The sequence below is a fragment of the Carcharodon carcharias genome, chromosome 1 (genome assembly GCF_017639515.1).
Source record: "Carcharodon carcharias isolate sCarCar2 chromosome 1, sCarCar2.pri, whole genome shotgun sequence".
Classification (NCBI taxonomy): Eukaryota; Metazoa; Chordata; class Chondrichthyes; order Lamniformes; family Lamnidae; genus Carcharodon; species Carcharodon carcharias.
In genome coordinates, this window is record NC_054467.1 from 168,872,818 (window position 1) to 168,898,469 (window position 25,652).

The following is a 25,652-nucleotide window of genomic DNA, read 5'->3' on the forward strand; positions in this document are numbered from 1 at the left end:
CAATGAATAAGGCACATGGATGGGTCAAGATTCCCTCCTAATGCCACACTATTCAATACCCATGTGCAACCACCTGCTGGAACCTTCTTCTTGAGTAGTGAACAGACTTATGCTGTCGTTGTGGGGGGGGGGGGGGGGGGGGGTCTCTTTGTGAGTTGGGTGTACTGTGCTTCTGTGCGAGCACCCGAGAATACTATGCTGTGGTCTGGAGCTTATAGGAACCTGCTGGAATACTCCCTTGGAGCTGCACATGCCTGGAAAGACAGTCTAGTAATGTCACAGTTCTGGGCAAGACGCTTTGGGTGCCCACACTTGCAAATGTGACAGGTGAAATGGCACATGGCTAGGCATAAAGGATCTGCATGCGGGGTCCCGATACCAGCCTCTGAGATGCTATGCTCATTTTGCTTGCTGTACAGTGTAGTCACCTGCTGTAGCTGCAAAGATGCTGACATTTACAGGGCTGGGTGTGGTGGATCTTTGCAAATAGTAAATGTCAGCTGTGGGGACACTCCTTACACACCTGAAATAGGCAGACTTCAGCATCTAAAGTTTCCTATGGAAGACTCTTCATGGGCCATCTCTTACAGCAAAAGTAACCAGTTGATCTACATTAAAAACTTATACTCACATGACAATGCAATTACATATCTTCCCATGCATCCTTGCGACATCAACACAACTTCCTTCCTGTCACAGTGGATGACTTCTGGGGTGGCCCTTTATATAGGGGCTCAGTCATGAAAAGCCCACCTCCTAAATTGGGCCTGCCTATGCCTCAGCAGTATCTCCGTGGTGAGCTGACCCGACCTCAGCCCACACCTGCCTCCTGGCAATTAAGATCTCGGCTCTGGAGCCAATTTTTCCTGAGGTAGGTGCGCAAAGCAGGGGATTTCCCCAACTCCAGCTACCCACCTCGAGGATGAAAATTCAGCTCTTTGTCTCTGGGCTGAACTTTTGGGCTCCACTGATGTGAAGAACAGAGGCAGACTGGGCCCAAAAGTTATGAGGCCGGCTATAGTGTTGGCTTCATGACTCTGTGGCCATCTCCAGTTCAGGGCCTAAAAAAGCTGTCCTACCCCACAAGGCAGACAGGCATTTTGGCTCAATAAGGAATAAAAACAGAAAATGCTGGAAATACTCAGCATGTCCAGCAGCATCTGTGGAGAGAGGAACAGAGTTAACAGGCTGGGTTTAAAGGAAGCGACAGGGATCTTGTCTCGTGCCCTGGCTGTAGAGCTGGATGGCGCACTGCGCGCCTCTTTTAGGCAAGTCTGGCCAAACTGGACAACTGCAGTCCAGTTGTCCTAGGGCCCCACAGGGGTGGGGAAGTCCCACCCCAAGAATTACAGCCATTCAGAGGCTTGCAGCTCAGCTGCAGCACCAGGAGGCAGTTGCTGCTTCTGGTACAGCAGCCACCCGAAGCCTAGTTTCGTCGCTGAATCCCAGGTCACAGGTGAGTGATGGTGGGGGTCGCGAGGGGAGGGAGGAGGTGTTGGCAGCAAGGGCCTCTCTCCCTGCCCAATGCCAGGTCCCTCGATCAGGCAACAAGTGTCTATGAATGAGTGACACTGCCTCAACTGGTGGTGATGCAGGAGGGTATGGAGTCAATCATTGTGGAGACAGGAAGTTGGCGGGGTCCCGACGCACCATCCTTCTGCCTGATTAAAACACCCCTCACCCCCCACACAACTCACCATGGGGGAAGGGCATTAAATTTCATCCAATGTTTCAGGTTATGACATTTCATCAGTTTGTTAACTCTGTTTCTCTCTCTACATGTGCAGGCAGACCTGCTGAATATTTCTAACATTTCCTGTTTTTATCTTTGATCTCCAGCATCTGCAATATTTTGCTTTAGACTCATTAAGAGATTTGTTAAGGAGGGAGACTGAGATTTTGCAATTGGCCTCCAGTTTCCCAATGTAATCAGGTTTTCTGCCTGGCGGTGGACACGCAGTGGCAGGCTGGGGTGCCAGCACTCCAGGCTGGCCTATAGGCCCTCCCTGCCAGCCTGGTGCCACAGTGGGGCCTGGTTGCTTTTTTGGGATTTTTTATAGTTAAGTTTTAAACAGTAGTTGAAGGGGCACTTTCTTTTTCTTCACATCATAAGAAATAGGCCATTCAGCCAATCAAGCCTGCTCCGCCATTTGATAAGATCCCATCTGATCTGATTATGGCCTTGACCCTATTTTCCTAACTGTCCCATCATAACCCTAACTCCCTTGTTTCTTGATGAAGCTCTCTCTCAGTTACTTACCTCTTACAGTGATCAGTTGCTCCTCTAAACCTAGAAGGCCTAAGCCCTCCAGTTTAGAGTGCTTGCACATTGCCCTCAATTGGGTGGGTTACCTGTCTCCATGCCAATTAAGGGGGTGCCCTAGTCAAAATTCCAAGTCAGTGACTGTTTCCACCAGGTGGTGGTTTGGGATCTGGAATCCCGACTCCTGTTTCCCACACCCGAAGCAAAAAATTCAGCCCACTGTGTCTTCTTTTATCTTTCTCGGTTTATAGTTGGACAAGAAGACATGTCAGACCCTTTGCCATGCGTCCATGACTCTCAATTCTAAAGTTGGGAGGTATTTATCAATTAGAGTTTATTCTTCAATTTTTGGGAAAAACCACTTCCATTAGCATATTAACATAAGAAAAAAGAACAGGAGTAGGGTCATTTGAGCACGCAGGTGACTTTATTCTTAAACTGGTATTGTTTAAAAATCAAGCATAAAAAAGGAACTCTCTTTCCAAATCCAGTCTGTGGAAAATTGCTCAAAAAATCACAAGACTTGACAGGTACCAAGTACAATATTTTGAGACTGAAGAAAATTATGAAAAAAGTAGCTTTATAAAAAATTATTTCATGGGATGTGGGCGTCGCTGGCTAGGCCAACATTTATTGCTATCCCTACTTGCTCTTGAGAAGGTGATGGTAAGCCACCTTCTTGAACCACTAGTCCAGAGAATGAAGTTCAAGGATTTTGACCCAGTGACAGTGAAGGAATGGTGATACCTTTCCAAGTCAGGATGGTTTGTGGCTTGGTGGGGAGCTTGCAAGTGATGGTGTTCTCATGTACCTGCTGCCCTTGTCCTTGAAGATGGTGGAAGTTGCTTGTTTGGAAGGTGCTGTCGAGGAAGATTTGATGAGTTGCTGCAGCACATCTTGCTGATAGTAAACATTACTGCCACGGTGCATTGGTGGTAGAGGGAGTGGATGTTTAAGGTAGTGGTTAGGGTGTCATTCTAGCAGGCTGCTTTCTTCTGGATGGTGTCAGCTTCTTAAATGTTGTTGGAACTGCACTCATCAAGGCAAGTGGAGACTATTCCATCGCACTTCTGATTTGTGCCTTGTAGATGGTGGACAGGCTTTAGGGAGTCAGGTGGTAAGTTACTCTCCTCAGAATTCCCAGCATCTGACCTGCTTTTGTAGACACAGTATTTATTTGGTTGATCCTTTCAGGTTCTGTTCAATATAACCTCAGGATGTTGATAGTGGGGGATTCAGTGATGGTAATACCATTGAATGTCAATGACAGATGGTTGGATTGTCTCTTGTTGAAGATGGTCATTGCCTGGCACTTATGTGGTGCAAATGTTACTTGCCACTCATCAGCCCAAGCCTGAATGTTGTCCAGGTGTTGTTGCATATGGGCAAGGACTGCTTCAGTATCTGAGGAGTCATGAACGGTGCTGAACATTGAGAAATCAGCAGCGAACATCCACACTTCTGACCTTATGATAGAGGGAAGGTCATTGATGAAGCAACTGAGGTTGGTTGGGCCCAGGACACTATCCTGAGGAACTCCTGAAGTGATGTCCCGGAAAAAGTTGAAAGAGACAGGTGCACTCACACATACATACATAAAGAATGACAGAGAAATCGTAAAGAGAGCAAGACTGAAGCAAAAAGGTAGTTATGGGCATAAAGGCCTAGAATTTGGGAGCCTGCCCACAGGACGAACAGTTGCCCTCATGGGCTTTAGATAGGACTTCTTCAGGGACAGGAAGTCCTGCTTCAGAAAGCTGCTTGTAGTCCCAGCAGTGCCAGGCAGGAGTTGTGGCCATCGCTGGGATGGCAGGCAGTTTCCAATGGAGATCATCGCTGGAGCCAGACACCAAGGTAAGTGGTAGCAATTGCGCTGGGGTCAGGCTGGCAGGCTCCGGCGAGGAGGTGATTTCTTTGAGGTAGTTACAAGCAACGTGGATAAAGGGGAACCTGTAGATGTGGTGTACTTAGATTTCAAAAAGGCATTTTATAAGGTGCCACATCAAAGGTTACTAAGCTAAATAAGAACTCATGAGCCAGAACCTTTTGCTTGGTGTGCGGATGTGGGCCCGACACGCTCTAACGTAAAATGACGCGCGATGACAAAGAGCGAGCGTCCAGCGTGTATTTTGATCAGCGGGCACGTGCGGGAGTCAGCAGCATGCTTGCCGACAATTAAGCAGCCTATTAAGGCCCTTAATCAACCAATTGAATGGAATTTTTCACTACCCGTCCAATCGTTCGGTTGGCGGGAGGGTGAAAAGGCCAAGCGACCTTTGCATTTTTGGCAAAACCTCTTCCACAGGTGAGATGAGGTTTCAACCAGTGATTTAAAAAAAAACTTTTTACACTCATATTTCACATGCTCCTGCTCATGTGACAGAGTCACATGAGGGGGCATATTTTCATTATTCAAATTTTTTTTATTTCTATTGGTAAAAATCCTCAGCTCCCTGAGGCAGCTCTGTGCCTCAGGGAGCTTTCACTATGCGCACCCATGTCCATGCTTGAACTTCAGCGATCATGCTCCTTCCGTCCCCACCCGGCAGCGCTGAGCAGTGCAATGTGCATTTCATGCAGGCTAGCCATTAATTGGCCAGCCAACGTGAAATTGCAGTCGGGGCCCAATCGCAGGCAGTGGTCGGTTTCTCGGTCGCTCCCGGGATCTCCCGCTGTGCCTACCTGACAGGGGCAAAATTTTGTCCATGGTGTAGGGGGTAACATATCAGCATGAATAGAGGATTGGTTTGTCAACAGGAAGCAGAGAGTAGGTATAAATGAGTCAATTTTGGGTTGGAAAGCTGTAATTAGTGGAGTGCCCCAGGGATCAGTGCTGAGACCTCAACTAATTACAAACTATATCAATGACTTAGGTAAAGGGATTGAATGAATGGTTGCTAAGTTTGCTGATGGCACAAAGATAGGTAGGAAAGTAAGCTGTGAAGAGGACATGAGACTGCAAGTTTAGTTTGTGGCTTCCTTAACTTGTAGCTGTGTCCTGTTACCTTAATTTATTTTTGCACACAATGTTCCTGCATTCATATTGTTTCTCCCCATTATTTTAAAAATTAGGATCACGCACACCTTAGATTGCCCACTGATTGAGGGAAGTGTCTATCTGGGTCAGTTGGTTTTTTCAAGGTTTGAGTCCCCAAATCATAACAAAAACAAACACACACATCAAAGTATCAAAGCTATTCAAATGTCAGAAGTAGCTTTCGAACTATACCACTAAGCCTATAAAGCTAAAATTCTGCTTGGCTTGTTACTCCTGCGTGTTTCCCTTTCCATTTTCTTCTTATTCCTATTTTTAAATTTTGTTCAAGGACATTTAAAAAGATTAATCTGGCCCCCAATTTCAAAAACATTTACTTACCTTCTTTTTTCTTCTAGTTCCTATGCTTATTTTGCAGCTTTTTTTAAAATAAGGAATGTAAATGCCAGTTTTTCAGCCAATGTAAACTGCAGATATTGAGGTTGATATGGTTACATCAAATAGGAAAAGGCTCTGGTACCAGGCGTACAGCTCTGTAAGAGCTCTTTTTTTGTTGCCAAGAATAGATTTTGTTTCCTAGCCTTTATGTCAATATGCTCAATGATTGTAAAGCTGCAAATCATTTTGCTCTTCACCATAAATTGTTTATGGGGAGTTCTAGGATTTTGACCTATGTGATGTCACTACTGGGTTACAGAATGTAAATGTTACTTTTGTGGAATTAATTCTATGGGCTGGATTTTGCTGTTGGTGAGCAGGGGGCGGGGCACGCTCGCCGATGGCAAAATGACGCAGCATGACGTTGGGGGCAGCCCTCAATGTCATCCCGCCCCATTTAAATTTTCAGGAAGGCGGGGCACAGCGAGATCAGCTGTCTGCCTGCCGACCTGTCAATGAGGCCATTGACAGGATAATTAAAACAATTAAAGGCCCTGCCCTTCCAACCTTAAGGTTGGTGGGCAGGCCAGGAGCCCCAGCTGGCTTCTGGAAAAACATGAAACCTCATCCACCAGCAGGATGAGGTTTCATGTAGGGTTTAAAAAAGTTTAGTAAAGTTTCAGTGAAATTTATTAACATGTCCCATCTCGTGTGACATTGTCACACGAGGGGGACATGTTAAGGATTTTATTATTTTTCTATTTTTAAAGTTTATACAGCTATCAGCGATATCCCTGAGGCAGCACTTAGCCTCAGGGAGATGTACGCTCTTTCATGGCATGCGCAAAAGAGCGCACTCTCGCATTTGGGGAATACACCCACCCCGCGGCCGCGCAGGAAGCACATAGCACTTACAGGTGGGCGTCACACTGGGCGAGCCTTAATTGGCCCACCCACGTAAAATGGCGGCGGGATCCGCTTCTCCGGCAGGGATTGGCTCCCTGCCCGCTGGAGATTGAGTCAGGCTTGCCCACCTGACAGGTAGAAAATTCTGCCCTATGGATTCTGTCACTCTCACTCAATATGGACTTAAGGAATATAAATTTGAAATGGGTACTTTATTTTAAAAGAAGATGGAGTTGAGAGTCAGATGATCTTTTCTTTCCTGTCAATACCAATGGAACTATAAGACCCCTGAGCCAATCTTCATTGCTGGACAAGTCATCAAAATGCAAATGACCTTTCTGAACATATCTTTGAGGAGTAATTAACATGTAAAAGTCCTTTCCAGTGGCTAATGGCTGCCCTTCTCCATATAATTAAAGGAACTGTTTTCACAATGTTGCTTGAAGACTTTTCGACTTCAGAGTTGAAATTCTTCTGTCATGATGGGCAAAACTTGAACTCCATTATTTGACAATGGCCTAGCCATCAGAAACTGTTTGTGAGGACAATGGACAGAAATACTGTGGACTATGACAGAAAGTAAGGGCAGGATTTTTCATATGGCGGGCAGGCTCGGCGGGAGTGAGCGCAGAGCCGATCGCCGCCTGCAATCGGCTCCGCGATGCCATTTTACGCGGGTGAGCCAAATAAGACTCGCCTAGCATAATGCGTGGCTGGTAGCGCTCAGCGCTACCTGTGCGAGCGGGGGGAGGAGGGAGAGTCGGGGCCAGTGCACATGCACGTGAAAGAGCAGTTCAATCTCCCTGAGGCACAGAGCTGCCTCAGGGAGATTGAATCGATGTTCAAAAAGTTAAATAAAAAGTTTATAAATTGATTTGAACATATCCCCTCATGTGACTGTGTCACATGAGTTGGGACATGTCTTTATATTAATGAAATTTTTAAATTTACTTAATAAAAACTTTAGGAAACCTCATCCCGCTCATAGATGAGGTTTCCTAAAAAATGCGAAGGTTGCTTGGAATTTTTGCCTGCCCGCCAACCTTAAGGTTGGACGGGCAGCGTTTATAATAACCTTAATTAAATCCTTATTGGCCTTAATAGGCCGTTTACATATTGGCAGGTGCGCAGCTGATTGCGGCACGTGCCCGCTGATGAAAACATCGCCACTAAGCACGACGATATCGGGATACACGCCCAATGTCATTGCGCGTCATTTTACGCATCGGCATGTTGGGCCCAGCCCCACACACTGACGGAAAAATTCTGCCCTAGGTTTCTGATAAAGAAATTTAATGAGACACATTTTTGGAGCAGAGGGGGAGAAACATTCAGACCAGTGAAGAGACAAGACCCTGCCTAAGGAATATCAGTAGGCAGAGCTATTGGGTTGGCCTTGACCTCTCTGTTTGAGGAACTGGACCAGGGTTTTGCTACAGGGCTTTGATTGTACCTTGACTGGAGTGGAACAAGAGAAATCTGCTACTACAAGCGATAAACCATAGTGTCTTCCTAAACTTCCAGACTCTTTTATTCAGTAGACTAAAGGGATTCCAGGCCTGCAATCTTCTCAAGTCTTTATCCTGGGGAAAGGGGACTTTCAAACTTTTAAGACCTAAATGCATGCTCCCTTTTGTAGTCACCATCTTTCCTTGAGTGTCTGTCTGCATGAGTGTGCAACTGGTTGTGGCTGTGTTTAAGTTCAGATGTTGATTAAGAAACTTCTTTCTCAAGATCTTTCTTTTAAACCTTAAGAGAAAACCTGTAAATGTGCCTGTTCTGATAGTTACACCACTCAGCGGCAGCAGGGGGGTTGGGATGTTAAAACCTTTTTTTAAAACACACTGTCTTCAGTTAATTGAGAGGTGAAAAGATGGGGGCGCTCACCCCTATCATCTCTCCATTGCTGGGTAACAATCCTACGTTTGAAGCTGCTGCATTTTTGGTGAAACACTTTTAATAATTAACTAACTATATCTCCTGGTTTTCTGATTGTATGCATCATCAATAACATCAAATACAGAGAAAGTAGCATCCTTAAGTACAACGGTATGGTTCATTTCATTAAGCATGAAACTACAAGGCGAAAGCTGCAGTCAATGCTCTTGAATAACAAAATAATGATGTAATGTTCAGATTCATATACCTACTTCACAATTTAAATCTATGCTATTAATACCAAAGATGTGGGAAATGAATTTTTTTGAGATAGCTCTATTATATTTACTATGCCGTATCTGCAGTATATATCGGCTGTAGTACTGATTTCAATGAATCCCTTAATTGATGGACTAGTGCTAAGAAAAGTTGCCAGATTATTGGAAAAACTGAACTGACTCAATAATGTCCTTCAGGGAAACAAACTTACCACCTCTACCTGGTCTTGTGTATAGGTGACTTCAGTCCCACACATCGTGGTTGATTTCTAATTTTCACTGTCGAAGACTGACAAGCCAATCAGTTACAAATTACTAGAGAACACAATCATAAAGAGAAATAGTGGTTGTACCTATTAGCAATTGCCCTGCCACTGGATCAGGACAAGGCTCAGGAAATCCTAGCCCAGTTGACCCTGAAAAGAACTCCTCCCCAACATCTGGGGGCTAGATATCAAGTTGAGAAAGCTGCTTCAATTGACTAGTCAAGTAACTAGTTCTCATTGTGGTCCTCACAGAGTCATATCTATCAGCCAGCATCCCAAGCTCCACCACCAACAGGGCAGATCCACCGGCAGTAGGATCACATTGTTTTACAGTTGGGTGGGCTTAGTTCCTGAAATTTAGCAATGATTGACTCCAATGAGTCTCATGGCTTCAGAGCTAAGAAAATCTCTAGATTGTCATCGACTACTTCCCAAAACTGGAGAATCAGTACGCCTCCATATTGAACATCATTTAGAGGAAACACTGAGGGAAGCATCAGTACACAATGTATTCTGGGTGGGCCAAATCCTGAAGGACACAGCTGACAAGTTAGGCATGTGTCAAGTTGTAAATAATGAAAGGAGTACTTGTACTCATCATAATATAAAAGCAAAAGCAAAATGCTACGGATGCTGGAAATCTGAAATAAAAACAGAAAACGCTGGAAAAACTCAGGTCTGGCAGCATCTGTCGGGAGAGAAACAAGATTTAATGTTTTGAGTCTGAATGGCTCTTGTTAAGAGCTGAGCTATTTGTACTCATCAACCTACAATCTCCACAACAACACTGGCAACACAGTGATCACCACACAGCATTCAGTGTAGACAAAGCAGTGAATAGGTGCAGAGGCTCTCCTGGTGTTTGCTATAACTTAATTTTGACACAAGAGACATGGAAATCCTGGAAAAAAATGCATAAATCACATTTATGCCATTTTCCTAGGGTTTCTGCAGCTCGTCCATTGAAATTCCTCCTCAAAGTTGCAAATTCACCACGAGGATTTCTTCCAATGCATAGCATTGGACTACCACCATGCAAAATGAGGAAGATCAAAAGTCAAAAATAAAAAAAAGTAACAGATTTTTGGTGCTGAAAGTTAGTGTTTCCAGGGGAATGAGTTAAATGTAAAAAGGCCATGCAGAAAAAGCCACTAGTTCCAGTGAATTTCTTGGCTCCCTTATGTCTAACCAAATTGCATGTCAGGTTGACATTAAATGAAAACTGAAACAAACATTTCAAAATTGAAATAATGAAACATCACCAAAAACTTTAATCAATATTGAAAAAAGTTTACATTTTAATTTCTAATATAGTAATATCAATTTTAAGAAGCAAAACAAACTGGAGTTGGTAATGAATGATTAAAAGGCAGCCAATTTATTTTCATTTGTAGTACAAGCACCAAAATGCAAAAAACATCTAAACACAGCAGCAACAGCTTGTAAAGTACTAACCAAAATAAGAAAGTACTGAACAAGTAAATCTCTAACATGCATTTTGACTCATTATAGTGAAACCAAACTTCTATAGCTAAATCTGATATTAAGACCTACATAATAATCAAGAATGAAAGTATATGGATAGCAAGATTAGACAAAATTATTCACTATGTAAACGTATGGTAGACTGCACAGCTGTTTGTCTAGACTTCAGCCTCAATCTGGCTACTCGTTGCTACTTATTATTTATACTAAAAACACAAAAAAATCAAAATATCCATGGGACTTTTATAAACAGCATTGCAAACATCAGTGTAACCTAAGTATAAAATATATAAATGATGTTAGAACATACAAACTGTGTGCATTACACGTCAATTAAATTTTGACTGTTAACCTTTTTGAATTTATGCTTTCTCCAGGAAAAATAATTGATGTTCATGACAGACTACACTCTTTTCAGAGGAGGGTTAGGGGGTGGGAGTGAAAGCGAGGGTTGCAAGAGGTAAATGACTCATTAATTACATATTCAAGTGCGAAAAAATTGAGACTACTGGTGCAAGAAGTGTTTCTCATTAACTAAATGCTTAGTAGAGAATATCTGTTTACTTTAAGATAACATCACAGTTCTAGTTGTTAATAGGACAAGATTGCTTCCTGCTGGCTATAACATAGAATGCAGAATCTGATATGTAATTTAAATTTAAGGCCTGATGGTATTCTGAAAGCCACACTTGAATGCCTTATACTCTTCCAGTCTACATCATGGCAACACAAAATCAAAACCAAGTTTTATTTCAGCCTTCACACGCATAAACACTAAAGATACAAAAAAGCAATAGTGTGTTTATTCTACTAGTAACAAAATAAGACAATTTACAACTTTAACTGATCAAATGGACTGAAGACTCACACGTCTTTGAAGGTTACTTTTAAATTTGCTTCCACCACTCTTTCAGTGTATTCCAGATCATAATAACTCACTACAGAAAAGGACTTCAGATCTCACCCTGGTAATTTTGCCAATTATCTTAAATCTGCATACTCTAGTTATCGAGCATCCTGCCCATGAAATTAGTTTTTGCTTATCTATTCTTTCAATACTCTTCATAATTTTGAATACCTCTATTAAACCTCACTTAACTTTCTCTGTGTTCAGGAGAATAATTCCAGTTTTTCTTGTGTCTGCACATTACTGAAGTCCCCCATCCTTGGTACCATTCTCATTAATTTCTTCTGCAACTCCCCCAAGGCCTTTTTATTTTATTTGTTGATGGATTGTGGGCATTACTGGCTCATCCGTACTTGAGCTTGAGATGATAGTCAACTTCTTGAATCGTGGCAGCCTGTGTGATGTACGTACACCCATAGTGCTGTGAAGAAGGGATTTCCAGGTTTTTGACCCAGCAACGTTGAATGTACATATTTCTAAGTCAGAACTGTATGTGACTTGGAAGGGAATTTGCAGGTGGTGAACCATGCACATGCTGCCCTTGTTCTTCTAGGTGACAAAGGTAGCAGGTTTGGAAGGTGCTGTTGAACAAGCCTTGACTAGTTGTTGCAATGCATCTTGTAGATGGGAGACATGGTGTGCCAATGGTGGAGGCAGAGAATGTTTAGTTGGTGGATGAGGTGCCAATCAAACAGGCTGCTTTGTCTTGAATGGGATTGAAATTCAATGTTTTTGGAGCTGCACTCATCCAGACAAGTGGAGCAGGCACATGGGAATGCCACCACCTGAAATCTCTCCAAGCTGCTCACCAGCCTGACTTGAGAATGTATCACCGTTCCTTCACTGTCACTGGGTCAAAATCCTGCAACTCCCTCCCTAACAGCACTGTGGGTGTACCTATTCCAAATGGACTAGAGTGGTTCAAGGCAGCAGCTCACCACTGCCTTCCCAAGGGCAATTAAGGATAGGCAATAAATACAGGCCTAGTCAGCGATGCCTACATACCATAAATGAATTTTAAAAAAGTATTTTATCACACTCTTGACTTGTGCCATGTAGATGGTGGACAGGCTTTGGGGCATCAGGGGTGAGTCGCTTGCCACAGAATACCTAGTCTCTGACCTGTTCTTGCAATCATAGTATTTATATGGCTGGTCCAGTTATGTTTTTGGTCAGTGGTAACCCCCAGGTTGTTAATAGAGGAGGGATTTCACTGATGGTGATGGTATTAGGTGGGGTTGGAGTAAAAGGGATACAATAAGGTCTAAATTAGATTTCCTGTGCACATATGTCAATGCGTGGTGTATGGTACATAAGGTTGCTGTGCTGCAGGCAAAGATAACCACATGGAAGTATGATGTTGTGGCAATAATGGAGACCTGGCTCAAAAAAGGACAGGACTAGGTCTAAATATTCCTGGATACTAGGTGTTTAGGAAAGACAGGGAAGAAAGGAAGATGGGTGGCAGTATTGATTTAGGAGAACAGCACTGGGGAGAGGGAAGTTGGTCTAGATGGGTCAAGCACAGAATCTACTTGGTTGGAGCTAAGAAACAATATAGGTACCATTACATTGCTGGGTGACTCTATAGGTCAGTGGGACAGACATAGAGGAACAAATTTGCAAGGAAATTACAGCAAGGTGCAAAAATTATAGACAGGTTATAACAGAGAACTTTTATTATCCTAATATAGATTGGGATAGTAATAGTGGAAAGGGTAGAGAGGGGAAAGAGTTCCTAGAGTGTGTCCAGGTGAATTTTATACATCAGTATGTTTCCAGTCTAATGAAGGAGGTGGCATTGGTTGGTTTTGCGGTCAGTGGCAATAAGGGCACTCGCTGCTGACCTCCTTCGAAATAAGTCTTGCTGAGAGATCTAGTGATCTCTCTGCCAGGAAGATCACCTCCATCACCGTTCAGTGATATTGCAACTGATTGCAGTGTTCTTTACTGGACATTCACAGTGTGGATCAGCAGTGATGTCATCACACTGTCTAAGCATCCAATCACGTGAAAGGATTTTCACAGACACCCTAAAACGAAACTAAAAGCACTAAAATAAAACAACTTTTAAAAATCTTTACATAAAGTAAACTAAAGATTGGGGCGTACACAAGGAGTGAAGGTAGAAGCTAAAATATTCTGAAAAACCTATTTGTTAAAAATTTAACTTAAAAACTCTGCTGATTAAAGATTTATCAGCACTCCACGATTATAAAGTTATTTTTACAGGCACAGTTAAGTTGCGTATCAGATTTTATTAAACACATTGTGTTAAAAACCCATTTACACTTGATTGAACAAGGTACAACTTTTTATGAGATTTCAAAGGCCAATGTGGGAGCAGGAACGTTGAAATTCTTGCTGATTTCAGTGATTGCCAGCACTGGGGAATGATGGTCCACAGTACAGTCTGTGACATAGCACTGAATGACATGCCACAACTTCAGGATTTCATGCTGATCTTTGCGTGCCCAACATGCTGAAGTTGTGGCCAGTTTCATAGGGGTCAAGACAACAAATGCTAACAGTTCACTGTCAAACCTGCAATCCACCCACCACAAAATCAGACCCATAGTGTTTCATGGATGTGGGCATCACTGGCTAAGCCACCATTTGGTGGTGGTGAGCTGCCTTCTTGAACCACTGTAGTCCATGGTATAGGTACACCCATAGTACTGTTAGGGAGTGAGTTCCAGGATTTTGACCCAGTGACTGTGTAGGAACAGTGATATATTCCAAGTCAGCATGATGAGTTGTTTGGAGGGGAAATTCCAGGTGGTGGCGTTGTTATGTATCTGTTGCCCTTGTCCTTCTAGATGGTAGCGGTCGTGGGTTTGGAAGGTGCTGTGTAAGAAACCTTGGTGAGTTCCTGCAGTACACGTTGTAGATGGTACACATTGCTGCCACTGTGCATCGGTGATGGAGGGAGTGAATGTTTGTGGATGGGGTGCCAATCAAGTGGGCTGCTTTGATCTGGATGGTGCTTCTTGAGTGTTGTTGGAGTGGCAGGTGGAGAGTATTCCATCACATTCTTGACTTGTGCCTTGCAGATAGTGGACAGGCTTTGGGGATTTAGGAGGTGAGTTACTCACTGCAGGATTCCTAGCCTCTGACCTGCTCTTGTAGCCACAGTATTTATATGACTAGTCCTGTTCTGTTTCTGGTCAATGATAACCCCAGGATGTTGATACTGGGGGGATTCAGCAATGGTAATTCTATTGAATGTCAAGGGCGATGGTTAGATCTTTCTTGATGGAGATGGTCATTGCCTGGGCACTTGTGTGGCGCGAATGTTTCTTTCCACTTGCCAGCCCAAGCCTGGATATTGTCCAGGTTTTGCTGCATTTGGACACGGACTGTTTCATGTGGATGAGAAATAGAAGAGGGTGAAGGATAGATCCTTATGTTATACTCTACTATAGTAGATCTGGTATTGTGCAACGAGATAGGATTAATTAATTACCTCATTGTGAAGGCGCCCTTAGGTAGCAGTGATCATAATATGATTGAATTTTACATTCAGTTTGAGGGCCCAAGTCTAGTATTTGTGAGCACAATTACGAGGACATGAAAGAGCAGCTAGTTAATGTGAACTCGCAAATTAGGTTTAGAGATAGGTCAATAGAGATGCAGTGGCAGACATTTAAAGGGATACTCCAGAGTACACAAAATGGATACATTCCAAAGAGGAAGAAAAATTCCAAGGTGAGGACCCACCATCCATGGTTAACTAAAAAGGTTAAAGATAGTATCAAACTTAAAGAAAAAGCATGCAATGGAGCAAGGTGGCAGATCAGAAGACTATTTAAGAAAGAAGAGTTAATAAAGTGAGCGTTGGACCTATGGAAAGTTAGCTTGGGGAATTAATGAAATAAGGAGATGGTAGATGAATTGAACAAATATTTTGCATCAATCTTCACTATAGAGGATACAAGTGACATCCCAGGAGTCATGAAATGGAAGGGAGGAACTCAAAAAAAGTTACGATCACAGGGGAAGTGGTCCTAAGCAGATTGTTATAAGTCCCTGGGTCTTGATGGACATCATCCTAGGGTCTTGAAAGAAGTGGCTAGTGAGATAGTTGATGTGATGGTTTTAATTTTCCAAAACTCACTAGATTCAGGGAAGGTTCCATTAAATTGAAAAATAGCAAATGTAACTTCTTTATTTATAAAGGGAGGGAAACAGAAAGCAGGAAACTACAGGGCAGTTAGCTTAACATCTGTCATAGGGAAAATGTTAGAAGCTATTAGTAAAGCAGTATACAAAGGCACTTAGATAAATTCAAGGTAATCAGACAGAGTCAAATGGCTTTGTGAGTGGGAAACCATGTTTAACCAATTTATTGGAGCTCTTTGAAGAAGTAACGTGCTGTGGATAAAGGGAAACTGGTGGATGTGCTGTACTTAGATTTCCAGAAGGCATTTGATAAGGTGCTGCATCAAAGTTTATTGCGGAAAATAAAAGCTCATGTAGAGGGTAACATATTGGTATGGATAGAAGATTGACTAGCTAACAGGATACAGAGCGTTGGCATAAATGGGTCATTTTCTGGTTGGCAAGATGCAATGAGTGGTGTGCCACTGGGTTCAATGCTAGGGACTCATCTTATTACAATTTTTATCTTTGGCTTTGATGAAGGCAGCAAAGGTATGGTTGCTAAGTTTGCTGATGATACAAAGAGAGGTAGGAAAGTAAGTTGTGAAGAGGACATAAGGAGGCTACAAAGGGATATTGATAGGTTAAGTGAACGGGCAAAAATCTGGCAAATGAAGTATAATGTGGGAAAACAGAAAATTGTCAAACTGGCAGGAAGAATAAAGAAGAAGCATATTATCTAAAAGGTGAGAGATTGCAGAGCTCTGAGATGCCGAAGGATCTGGGTGTCCTAGTGCATGAATCACAGAAGGTTAGTATGCAGGTACAGCAAGCAGTTAGGAAAGCTAATAGAGTGTTATTGTTTATTGTGAGGGAAATTGAACACAAAAGTAGGGAGGTTATGCTTCAGTTATACAGGGCACTGGTGACACCCTGTCTGGAGTACTGTGTACAGTATTGGTCTCCTTGTTTTAAGGAAGGATGTAAATGCATTTTAAACAGTTCAGAGAAGGTTTACTAGACTAATACCTGGAATGGGTGGGTTGTCATATGAGGAAAGGCTAGGCTTGTATCTGCAGGGAATTTTCTTTTATTTGTTCATAGGATCTGGGTGTCACTGCCTAGGCCAGCTTTTATTGCCCATCCCTAATTGCCTTTGAGAAGGTGGTGGTGAGCTGCCTTCTTGAACTGCTGCAGTCTGTGTTGTGTAAGAACACCCAAAGTGCTGTTAGGAAGCGTGTTCCAGGATTTTGACCCAGCGACAGTGACGGAACGGCAAGATATTACCAAGTCAGGATGGTGAGTGGCTTGGAGGGGAATTTCCAGGTGGTGGTATTCCCATGTGTCTGCTGCTCTTTTCCTTCCAGATGGTAGTGGTTGTCGGTTTGGAAGATGCTGTCTAAGGAGGCTTGGTGAGTTCCTGCAGTGCATCTTGTAGATGGTGCACACTGCTGTCACTTTGCGTCGGTGGTAGAGGAAGTGAATGTTTGTGGATGGGGTGCCAATCAAGCAGGCTGCTTTGTTTAGAAGATTAAGAAGCAACTTGATTGAAAGATATAAGATCCTGATGCTTGTTTACAGGGTGCATGTGGAAAGGATGTTTCCTCTTGTGGGAGAATCCTGAACTAGGATGATCCTAGAATAGTAAGCAGTTTTCGCAGACAACAGCAGGACCTGATAGTGCTTTATGTGGTCCAGCCAGATCTTGGTGATGAATGGCTAAATGAGTTGTCTGCCATATCAGTTCAAGTCTGCAGCCCTTGGACTTAAGGGAGCACAAAATGAGGCTGTACCAGAGGAATGGTCAGGATGAAAAAGAGTAATGGTTTTAGTGGATATGGGCATCTAATTGACCCATTCTTCCTTGACAATTCTCTTAGTCTTCATATTTGTCTAAGAGTTCTGGGGTAACTTTTTACCTATCTCGCAGGTGGAGAACCCACAGGATTGGGCAGAACGCCAGTTTTACACCTGGTTCATTATTACTCTCCATTGACTTCAATATAAAATGGACCCAAAATGATCCAATGCAGCAGGCTGGTATGGACTAATTTATAGGACATTTACTACGAAAAATATCAAAAATGGACAATTTCCAAAAATATTGTGCCAAGACTATAACTTCATTCTTTTAAAAAAGACAGATTGTCAACACTTATCATTCAAAGTTCAAGTTAGATATTAATTCTTGAACAATTAAGTAAAGGCATAAAAAAAATAAACTTTGTTGTTTATAGTACTCACCAGCCCTGATCATCTTCTCCTTCTGGTTGAACTGGTTCTTCCTCTGGAGTTTCAGAGATAGCCTTTGTTAGCTTCAATTTGAATCGATCAAGTAATGCCAAAGTCTGTTAACATAAATCATTTGTAATTGGTTAACAAGAAATTGCTTCTGTCCTCGTAATTTAGGTCTGAGATTTGAATTTGCTTTGATATTTGCTTTTTTTGTAAAAAATAGGTAATTCTGTCTTCCTTACTTTATAAGACATTTTCTTTTATCTCCTGTCATAAATTGGATTATGGAAATACATGCAAGTGATCTGTTTATGTCTAATGCCCATGGAAGAGCAAGTTGCAGAACAAAGTTACACATTGTTTTTTGACCTCTGAGATCTGAGGTTAAATCCAGTACAGACTGATGTGACAAAAGTCTCCTGTCTACTAGCTTTAAGAGTTGAGCAGACTCAATTTGATCCTGATGCGCTCAGCACAAATCTGCTTGTAAAGATGGCAGCTGTGAGAAGTGGAAATTTTTCTTTGATTATTCATTAACGGGATGTGGGCTTTGCTGGCTGGGCTAGCATTAATTGTCCATCCCTAGGTGTCCTCGAGAAGGTGGTGGTGATCTGCCTTCTTGAACCACTGCAGTCCATGTGGTGTAGGTACACCCAAAGTGCTGTTAAGGAGGGAGTTCCAGGATTTTGACTCAGCAACAGTGAAGGAATAGCGACATATTTCCAAGTCAGGATGGTGAGTGACTTGGAGGGGAACTTCCAGGTGGCGGTGTTCCCATCTATCTGCTGCCCTTGTCCTTCTAGATGGTAGTGGTCGTGGGTTTGGAAGGTGCTATGTTATAGATGGTGTGCTCTGCTGCTACTGTGTGTTGGTGGTGGAGTGAGTGAATGTTTGTGAATATGATGCCAATCAAGTGGGCTGCTTTGTCCTGGATGGTGTCAAGCTTCTTGAGTGTTGTGGGAGCTGCACACATCCAGGCAAGTGAGAAGTATTCCATCACACTCCTGACTTGTACGCTGTAGATGGTGAACAGGCTTTGGAGAGTCAGGAGGTGAGCCTCTGACCTGCTCTTGTAGCCACTCCTACTGATGCAGTCATTGACAGATAAATCTGCAGCAGGCAGGTTGGTGAGGATGAGGTCAAGTATGTTTTTCCCTCTTGTTGGTTCTCTCACCATCTGGTGCAGACCTAGTCTAGTAGCTATGTCCTTTAGTAGTCGTGCAACTGGGCCAGCCTCGGTAATGGACATTGAAGTCCCCCGCCCAGAGTACATTTTGCGCCCTTGCCATCTTCAATGCTTCCTCCAAGTGATGTTCAACATGGAAGAGTACTGATTCATCAGCTGAGGGAGGGCAGTACATGATAATCAGCAAGAGGTTTTGTTGCCCATGTTTGACCTGATGCCAAAAGATTTCATGGGGTCCGGAGTCAATGTTCAGGACTCCCAGGGCAACTTCCTCCCGATTGTGTGCCACTGTGCTGCCACCTCTGCTGGGTCTGTCCTGCCAGTGGGACAGGACATACCCAGGGATGGTGATGGTGTCGTCTGGAACATTATCTGGAAGATATGATTCCGCGAGGATGACTTTGTCAGGCTGTTGCTTGACTAGTCTGTGAGACAGCTCTCCCAATTTTGGCACTAGCCCCCAGGTGTTAGTAAGGAGGACGTTGCAGGGTCAGTGGGACTGTGTTTGCTGTTGTCGTTTCCGGTGCCTAAATCGATGCTAATTGGTCCAGAGTTGACGTTTCGAGTCCTCATGACCCTTCAACAGAAGGGTCATGAGGACTCGAAACGTCAACTCTTTTCTTCTCCGCCAATGCTGCCAGACCTGCTGAGTTTTTCCAGGTAATGCTGTTTTTGTTTTGGATTTCCAGCATCTGCAGTTTTTTGTTTTTATCTAATTGGTCCATCTGGTTTCATTCCCTTTTTGAGACTTAGTAGCGATTTGATACAACTGAGTGGCTTGCTAGGCCATTTCAGAGGGCATTTAAGAGTCAACCACATTGCTGTGGGTCTGGAGTCATGTGTAGGCCAGACCAGGTAAGGACAGCAGATCTCCTTCCCTAAAAGGCATTAGTGAACCAGATGGGTTTTTACGACAATCATTAGACGTTTAATTCCAGATTTTTAAAAATTGAGTTCAAATTCCACCATCCACCGTGGATTCCATAAGACCAAAAGATATAGGAGCAGAAATTAGGCCAATCGGCCCATCGAGTCTGCTCTGCCATTCAATCATGGCTGACAAGATTCTCAACCCCATTCTCCCGCCTTCCCCCCTAACCTTTGATTCGACCCATTACCCTGGGTCTCTGGATTACTAGTCTAGCGACAATACAACTACGCTATTGCCTCCACAAAGGTTGGGCTCAAAGTACTTGCTGTGGCAGAGAGAAGAAATGTTTACTCAGTAATTATGCTAAACCTGACCTGGGCATGCTCTGCGTTGATACTTAATGACAAGGATGGGAAAGCTGTACCAATCCACAACGACTTCTTTTAACTTTGATGAACACAAAATTTCTTTCACCCAAATGAATAAGTTTTAAAAAAAAACATATTGGTGCGAGTTCAGATGCCTTGGAGAATGTTGCCATATTTATATTAGCACACACTCTAGGAGGGTAATTTCAATTCCGTATGGTGGGTGGCGAAGTTAAAAATAAAGAAGGAAACCCAACTCCAACTTATGCACTTCTTTTTTTAACTGAGGCAGGTTGGAGGGAGGTTGACCTATCCATTCTCAGGAAGCAAGTCAATCAGTAAAACATTTTAAGGAAGTGGTGTGCCTCCATTTTAAATCATGCTTTATTTTTAACTTCTGCAAGACTGTTATGAAAAGATACTAATGTGCATAATGTTATTAGAAATTATTTTTAAATTGGACTTGTAGGTTCTGTGTCTATGTGTGTGTCTGTGTGTGGCTAAACTGGATTAAAGTAAGCTAGTCTGGGTGCTTTGATGTATAATGGTTTGAGATGTTAATTAGATAAATGTAAGGAGTAAAACGTAAAGTGCAATTTGCATTTGTTGAATAAAGCATTCAAAATAATGGGTAAAATCTTGCATCTAGCTGGGATTCGCTAAGCAATGTGTTTATATTACTAATAAAATTGGTGGAATGAAAGAGTTATTGTTAGGAGAGGTAAAATTTAAAAACCTAGTAATACAATGGAAAATTTACATTCAAAGGGGAAGCTAGGTATAAACCAAAAAGAGTTTGTGTGTGAGAGTCAGAGGCATTTAACATGTAACCAGTCTGTAAACCTATAACTGTGTCTCAAAAGGAACCAAACTGAAACCTAATTTTGAATTTGTATGGTCAAATGTGCTTTGCCTGGTGTCTGTTTAAACTCTACGGGTTGTTGTTGCCTTGGTAAAGATTTACCTGGGAGTGATTAATTTTTTTAAAAGTTATTATGGTAGTAATTTGTAGACATGTGTATGTGCTTAAATTTGTTGTTAAATTAATAAATGTTTAATTTAGTTTTATATAAAAAAACCTCTTGAGGCTTGGTGGTTTTATTCCTGAACTCAGAGCTGCATCTCAAATATACCAATTGAGAATTAGGTTATGACAGTTGATCAAGTTTCTCTCTGGGATTTGAACAACTCAGCCGTTACCAACTATTGTGTCATAACAATTGGGGGCTCTTGGCGGGATAATATTTGTAATTCCTGATTGGTTTAGAATTGGTGAATCTTAAGGTTACGAGTACGAGAAGCACTTTGAATTCAGGAGTTGGCGAGGGTTTTTATAAGTGGTGAGACTGCAAGATGGCTTTGGCAATTGCTAAGACTCATCTGGGAGTAGAAGATAAAACTCTGACTGTTACAAAAAATTGTCTGGTACTTGTGTGGCGAGAATGTTACTTGCCACTTGTCAATCCAAGCCTGGATATTGTCCAGGTCTTGCTGTATTTGGACATGGACTGCTTCAGTATCTGAGGAGTCATGAATGCTGCTGAACATTGTGCAATCATCAGTGAACATCCCCACTTCTGACCTTATGATGGAAGGAAAGTCATTGATGAAGCAGCTGAAGATAGTTGGGCTGAGGACACTACCCTGAGCAACTCCTAGAGCTGAGGTGACTGACCTCCAACAACCACAACCATCTTCCTTTGTGCTAGGTATCACTCCCACCAGTGGAGAGTTTTCCTCCTGATTTCCATTGACTCCAGTTTTGCTAGGGCTCCTTGATACCACACTTGGTCAAATGCGGCTCTCACCATGTTAACTCTGCCTGATTGTATTATGGTTTTCTAAATGTCCTGCTATTACCTCCTTAATAGCGGACTCTAGAATTTTCCCTCTAACAGACATAAAGCAAACTGGCCTATAGTTTCCTGCTTTTTGTCTCCCTCCCTACTTGAATTGCACCCAATGCATCTACTATCTCAGCATTCACTTCTTTCAAGACCCTAGGATGCAGGCAATAAAGGCCAACATGTCATTTGCCTTCCTAATTGCTTGCTGTACCTGCATGCCAACTTTCTGTGTTCCTTGTGTGAGCACACTCAAGTTTCTCTGAGCTTCAAAATTTACAAGTTTCATGCATTTTAAAAAAATATTCTGCTTTACTCTTACACCAAAGGGAATAATTTTCACTTTCCCACATTATACTCCATCTTTCATCTTGTTACCCACTCACTTATTCTGTTTTTATATCTTCGCAGCCTCTCTGTGCCCTCCTCTAATTTACATTTACACTTAGCTTTGTATTATCAGCAAACTTAGGTATATTATTCTCTGTTTCTTTGTCTAAGTCATTAATATAGATTGTAAATAGCTCAGGCCCCAGCATTGATCCCTGCGGCACTCCACGAGTCACAGCCTGTCAAATTGAGAATGCCAGCTTTGTGTCTACTCTTTGCTTCCTGTATTAGCCAATCCTCCATCCAAGCTAATATATCACCCCATTTCCACGAGCCCTTATTTTGCCTATTAACCTTTTTTGCAGCACCTTATCAAATGTCTTTGTAAATCCAAATACACTACATCCATTAGTTCTCCTTTATCTACACTATCAGTTATATTCTCAAAAAACTAATAAATTTGTAAAACATGATTTCCCTTTCTTAAAACTATGTTGACTTTGTCTGATTATACTTTATTTTCTAAGTGCATTATTAAAACTTCCTTAATAATTTCTGACAACTGACGTCAGGTTAACTGGCCTGTTTTTCTTTCTCCCTCCTTTTTTGAATAGCAGGATCACATTTGCTAACTTCCAATCAGCTAGGACCATTCCAGAATCTAGGGATTTTTGGAAAATCATAGCCAGGGCTATCTCTGCAGCTATATTGTGTAGGATGTAGGCCATCAGGTCCCAGGGATTTGTCGAATTTTAGTCCCTTAAGTTTCTCCACTGTTTTTCCTTCTCCTGGAAGGGAATAGTTTCAGAATAAGGGGTTGCCCAATTAAGATGGAGATGAGGAGGTATGTCTGCTCTAAGGATTGCGAGTCTTCAAAATTTTCTACCTGAGAGAGCTGTGAAGGCTGAGTCATTGAAAATATTTAAGGCTGAGATAGACAACTTCTTGAACTATAGGAAGTCAAGGTTGAGGGGGGACAGGCAGGAAACTGGAGTTGAGGTCAAAGTCCGATCAGCCATGATCGTACTGAATGACAGAGCAGGTTAAAAGGGGCGAACGGCTACTCCTGCTTCTTGGGTTTGTAATTAAATACACATGGAACAAAAAGCTAGTGTCAGTAATGGTGACCATAAAACTACTGGACTGCCATAAAACAGCATAGACTTAAGAAGCAAAATAAAAACAGAACATGCTGAAAGTACTCAAAAGGTCTGGTATCCTCTGTAAAGAGAGAAACAGAGGCCTGGATTTTTGCTCCTGAAGCAGATGCGCGGAAATTTCTCACCTCGTTGAAACTGCTTTAGTGGACACTGCCCTGAATGGCCAGATTTTCGCTCTATGGTAGGGGGCAGGATGGAGTCAGGCCCATCGACCCCAGAAGCAGTAGAGATGCGGAGAAATATGTTGGGAATACGTCTCGGGCACAGTTTAAATGGCTAATCTGTAAGGAGTTCCTGCTATGAGGCAGGAAGTGGATGGAAGTGCTGTTGGTCCTGGGAGGAGACGTCAATTAAGAGGCAGGTGAGCTCTAAATGTTACAGTTGTGCAACTGGTTGCTGACACTGGACTATAAGACCAATGTGCAATCTCCCAACTCTGCCATTATGTGGGCAGGTGTTACACAGAAACAAGGAGCAGGAGTAGGCCATTTGGCCCTTCGAGCCTGCTCTGCCATTCATTATGATCATGGCTGATCATCCAACTCAATAGCCTGCTCCCGCTTTCTCTCCATACCCTTTGATCCCTTTCGCCCCAAGAGCTATATCTAATTCCTTCTTGAAAACATACAATGTTTTGGTCTCAACTATTTTCTGTGGTAACGAATTCCACAGGCTCTCCACTCTCTGGGTGAAGAAATTTCTCCTCGTCTCAGTCCTAAATGGTTTACCCCATATCCTCTGGCAATGACCCCTGGTTCTGGACTCCCCCTGACTGCTTAGAAGGTCAATTGATGAATTACATGGAGGATTTCACACTCTTTCCACCATCTTGACTTAGCCTCTTGCATGTTTCCAACAAAGTCTCTCTAAGTATGGAGCCTTCCCGAATGAAGCTTCCCACATTTTGGTCATTCATTATTAGTTGGTGAGATGTTTGACTTCTTCAGGGATATTTGGGGACACCCCTGAAGCAATTCAGTGGAGTTGGCTTTGAGTGATTTAGGGCCTCGGTACTAGGCATACAGGCTTGGGGGAAGACCTGGCTGTTGCATTGCATTTCTTGCCAGTGGATTTGAAGGATCTTTTGAAGACACTGACGATGGTGCTTTGAGTTGCCTGCATGGTGCCATGACCTTAGGGTTTGAGGTTCTGGTCCTCTTCTTCTGAAAAGCAGAATTAAATCACTGAAGTTGGAGTGATTTTGCCTTTGAATTGAACAGCCAGGTCCTGGTACAGTTAATGGGATGAAGGGCCAGGATCGTCAACAACCTTGAAAAATTTACCGAAGGGTTTTCTTTTGCTTTTCCCAGTAGATCTCTCTCTGACAGTTAATGAAATAATTGATTCCACTGCTCACTTTGGCACTGCGCTCTATCCTCTGTAAAGATTTGCATTTCCTCTTCTGGCAAAGTCTTGACAGTTGTTTTGTTGGCAAATTTCGAGGGGAAATGTTTCAAAGCAGTCTTCCTCTTCAGCTCATTGACTTTCGAGCTGCATTGAGACTTCACTGGGCAATTCTTCTTTGTGGGAAGCAAGCAATTCCAATACATCGACCTCATCCACTTCATCAAAGCCAGCCTGTCTTACCAATGTGATGATTTCACTCTGAATCTCAGGGACAGCATCGTGAGATTCTCTAAGGCGAGTGATACACTCGGGCCTCAATTTCTGCCACACACTATTCAGACATAACAAAGTGGTTTCATTCATGAATCAGCAATGTTGTTGATGCCCATGCGGGTGTTGTAGCCATGCCAAAATTCTAAGAATGATGGCGCATTCTCACCATATGTTGCCTATTTTTATTCTCTCATGGGATGTGGGTGCCACTGGCAAGGCCAGCATTTGTTGCCCATCCTTAATTGTTAAGAGTCAAGAGTCAACCAGCTAGAGTCAAGTTAGTTAAGTGATGTGGGTTGTTCACATTGATGTGGATCAAGAGTTACATGTAGGCCAGGTAAGGATGGCAGGTTCCCTTCCCTAAAGGACATTAGTGAACCAGATGGGTTTTTGCAACAATCAATGGTTTCATGGTCACTATCACGGAGACTAGCTTTATATTCCAGATTTATTAACTGAATTCTAACACTGACACTGTTGGGATTTGAACCCATGTCACCTTCTTCCATGACTCTCTTCAGATGGGCAGGATATTCATTAGTCTCTTCTATATCAGCACTAGCTGCTTAAAATGACATTTT

At 42.7% G+C, this 25,652-nt stretch overlaps 1 protein-coding gene across 2 annotated transcripts in view; it reads right to left on the reverse strand.

Annotated features, from left to right (window-relative positions):
- cwc27 (CWC27 spliceosome associated cyclophilin) overlaps positions 1 to 25,652 on the reverse strand; it is a 303,583-nt gene that overhangs the window by 21,580 nt on the left and 256,351 nt on the right. For both annotated transcript variants that reach the window (XM_041193079.1, XM_041193086.1), the window contains one exon: positions 17,702 to 17,805. In XM_041193079.1, coding sequence (XP_041049013.1) covers positions 17,702 to 17,805 — 104 coding nt within the window. The remainder of the gene's footprint in view (positions 1 to 17,701; positions 17,806 to 25,652) is intronic.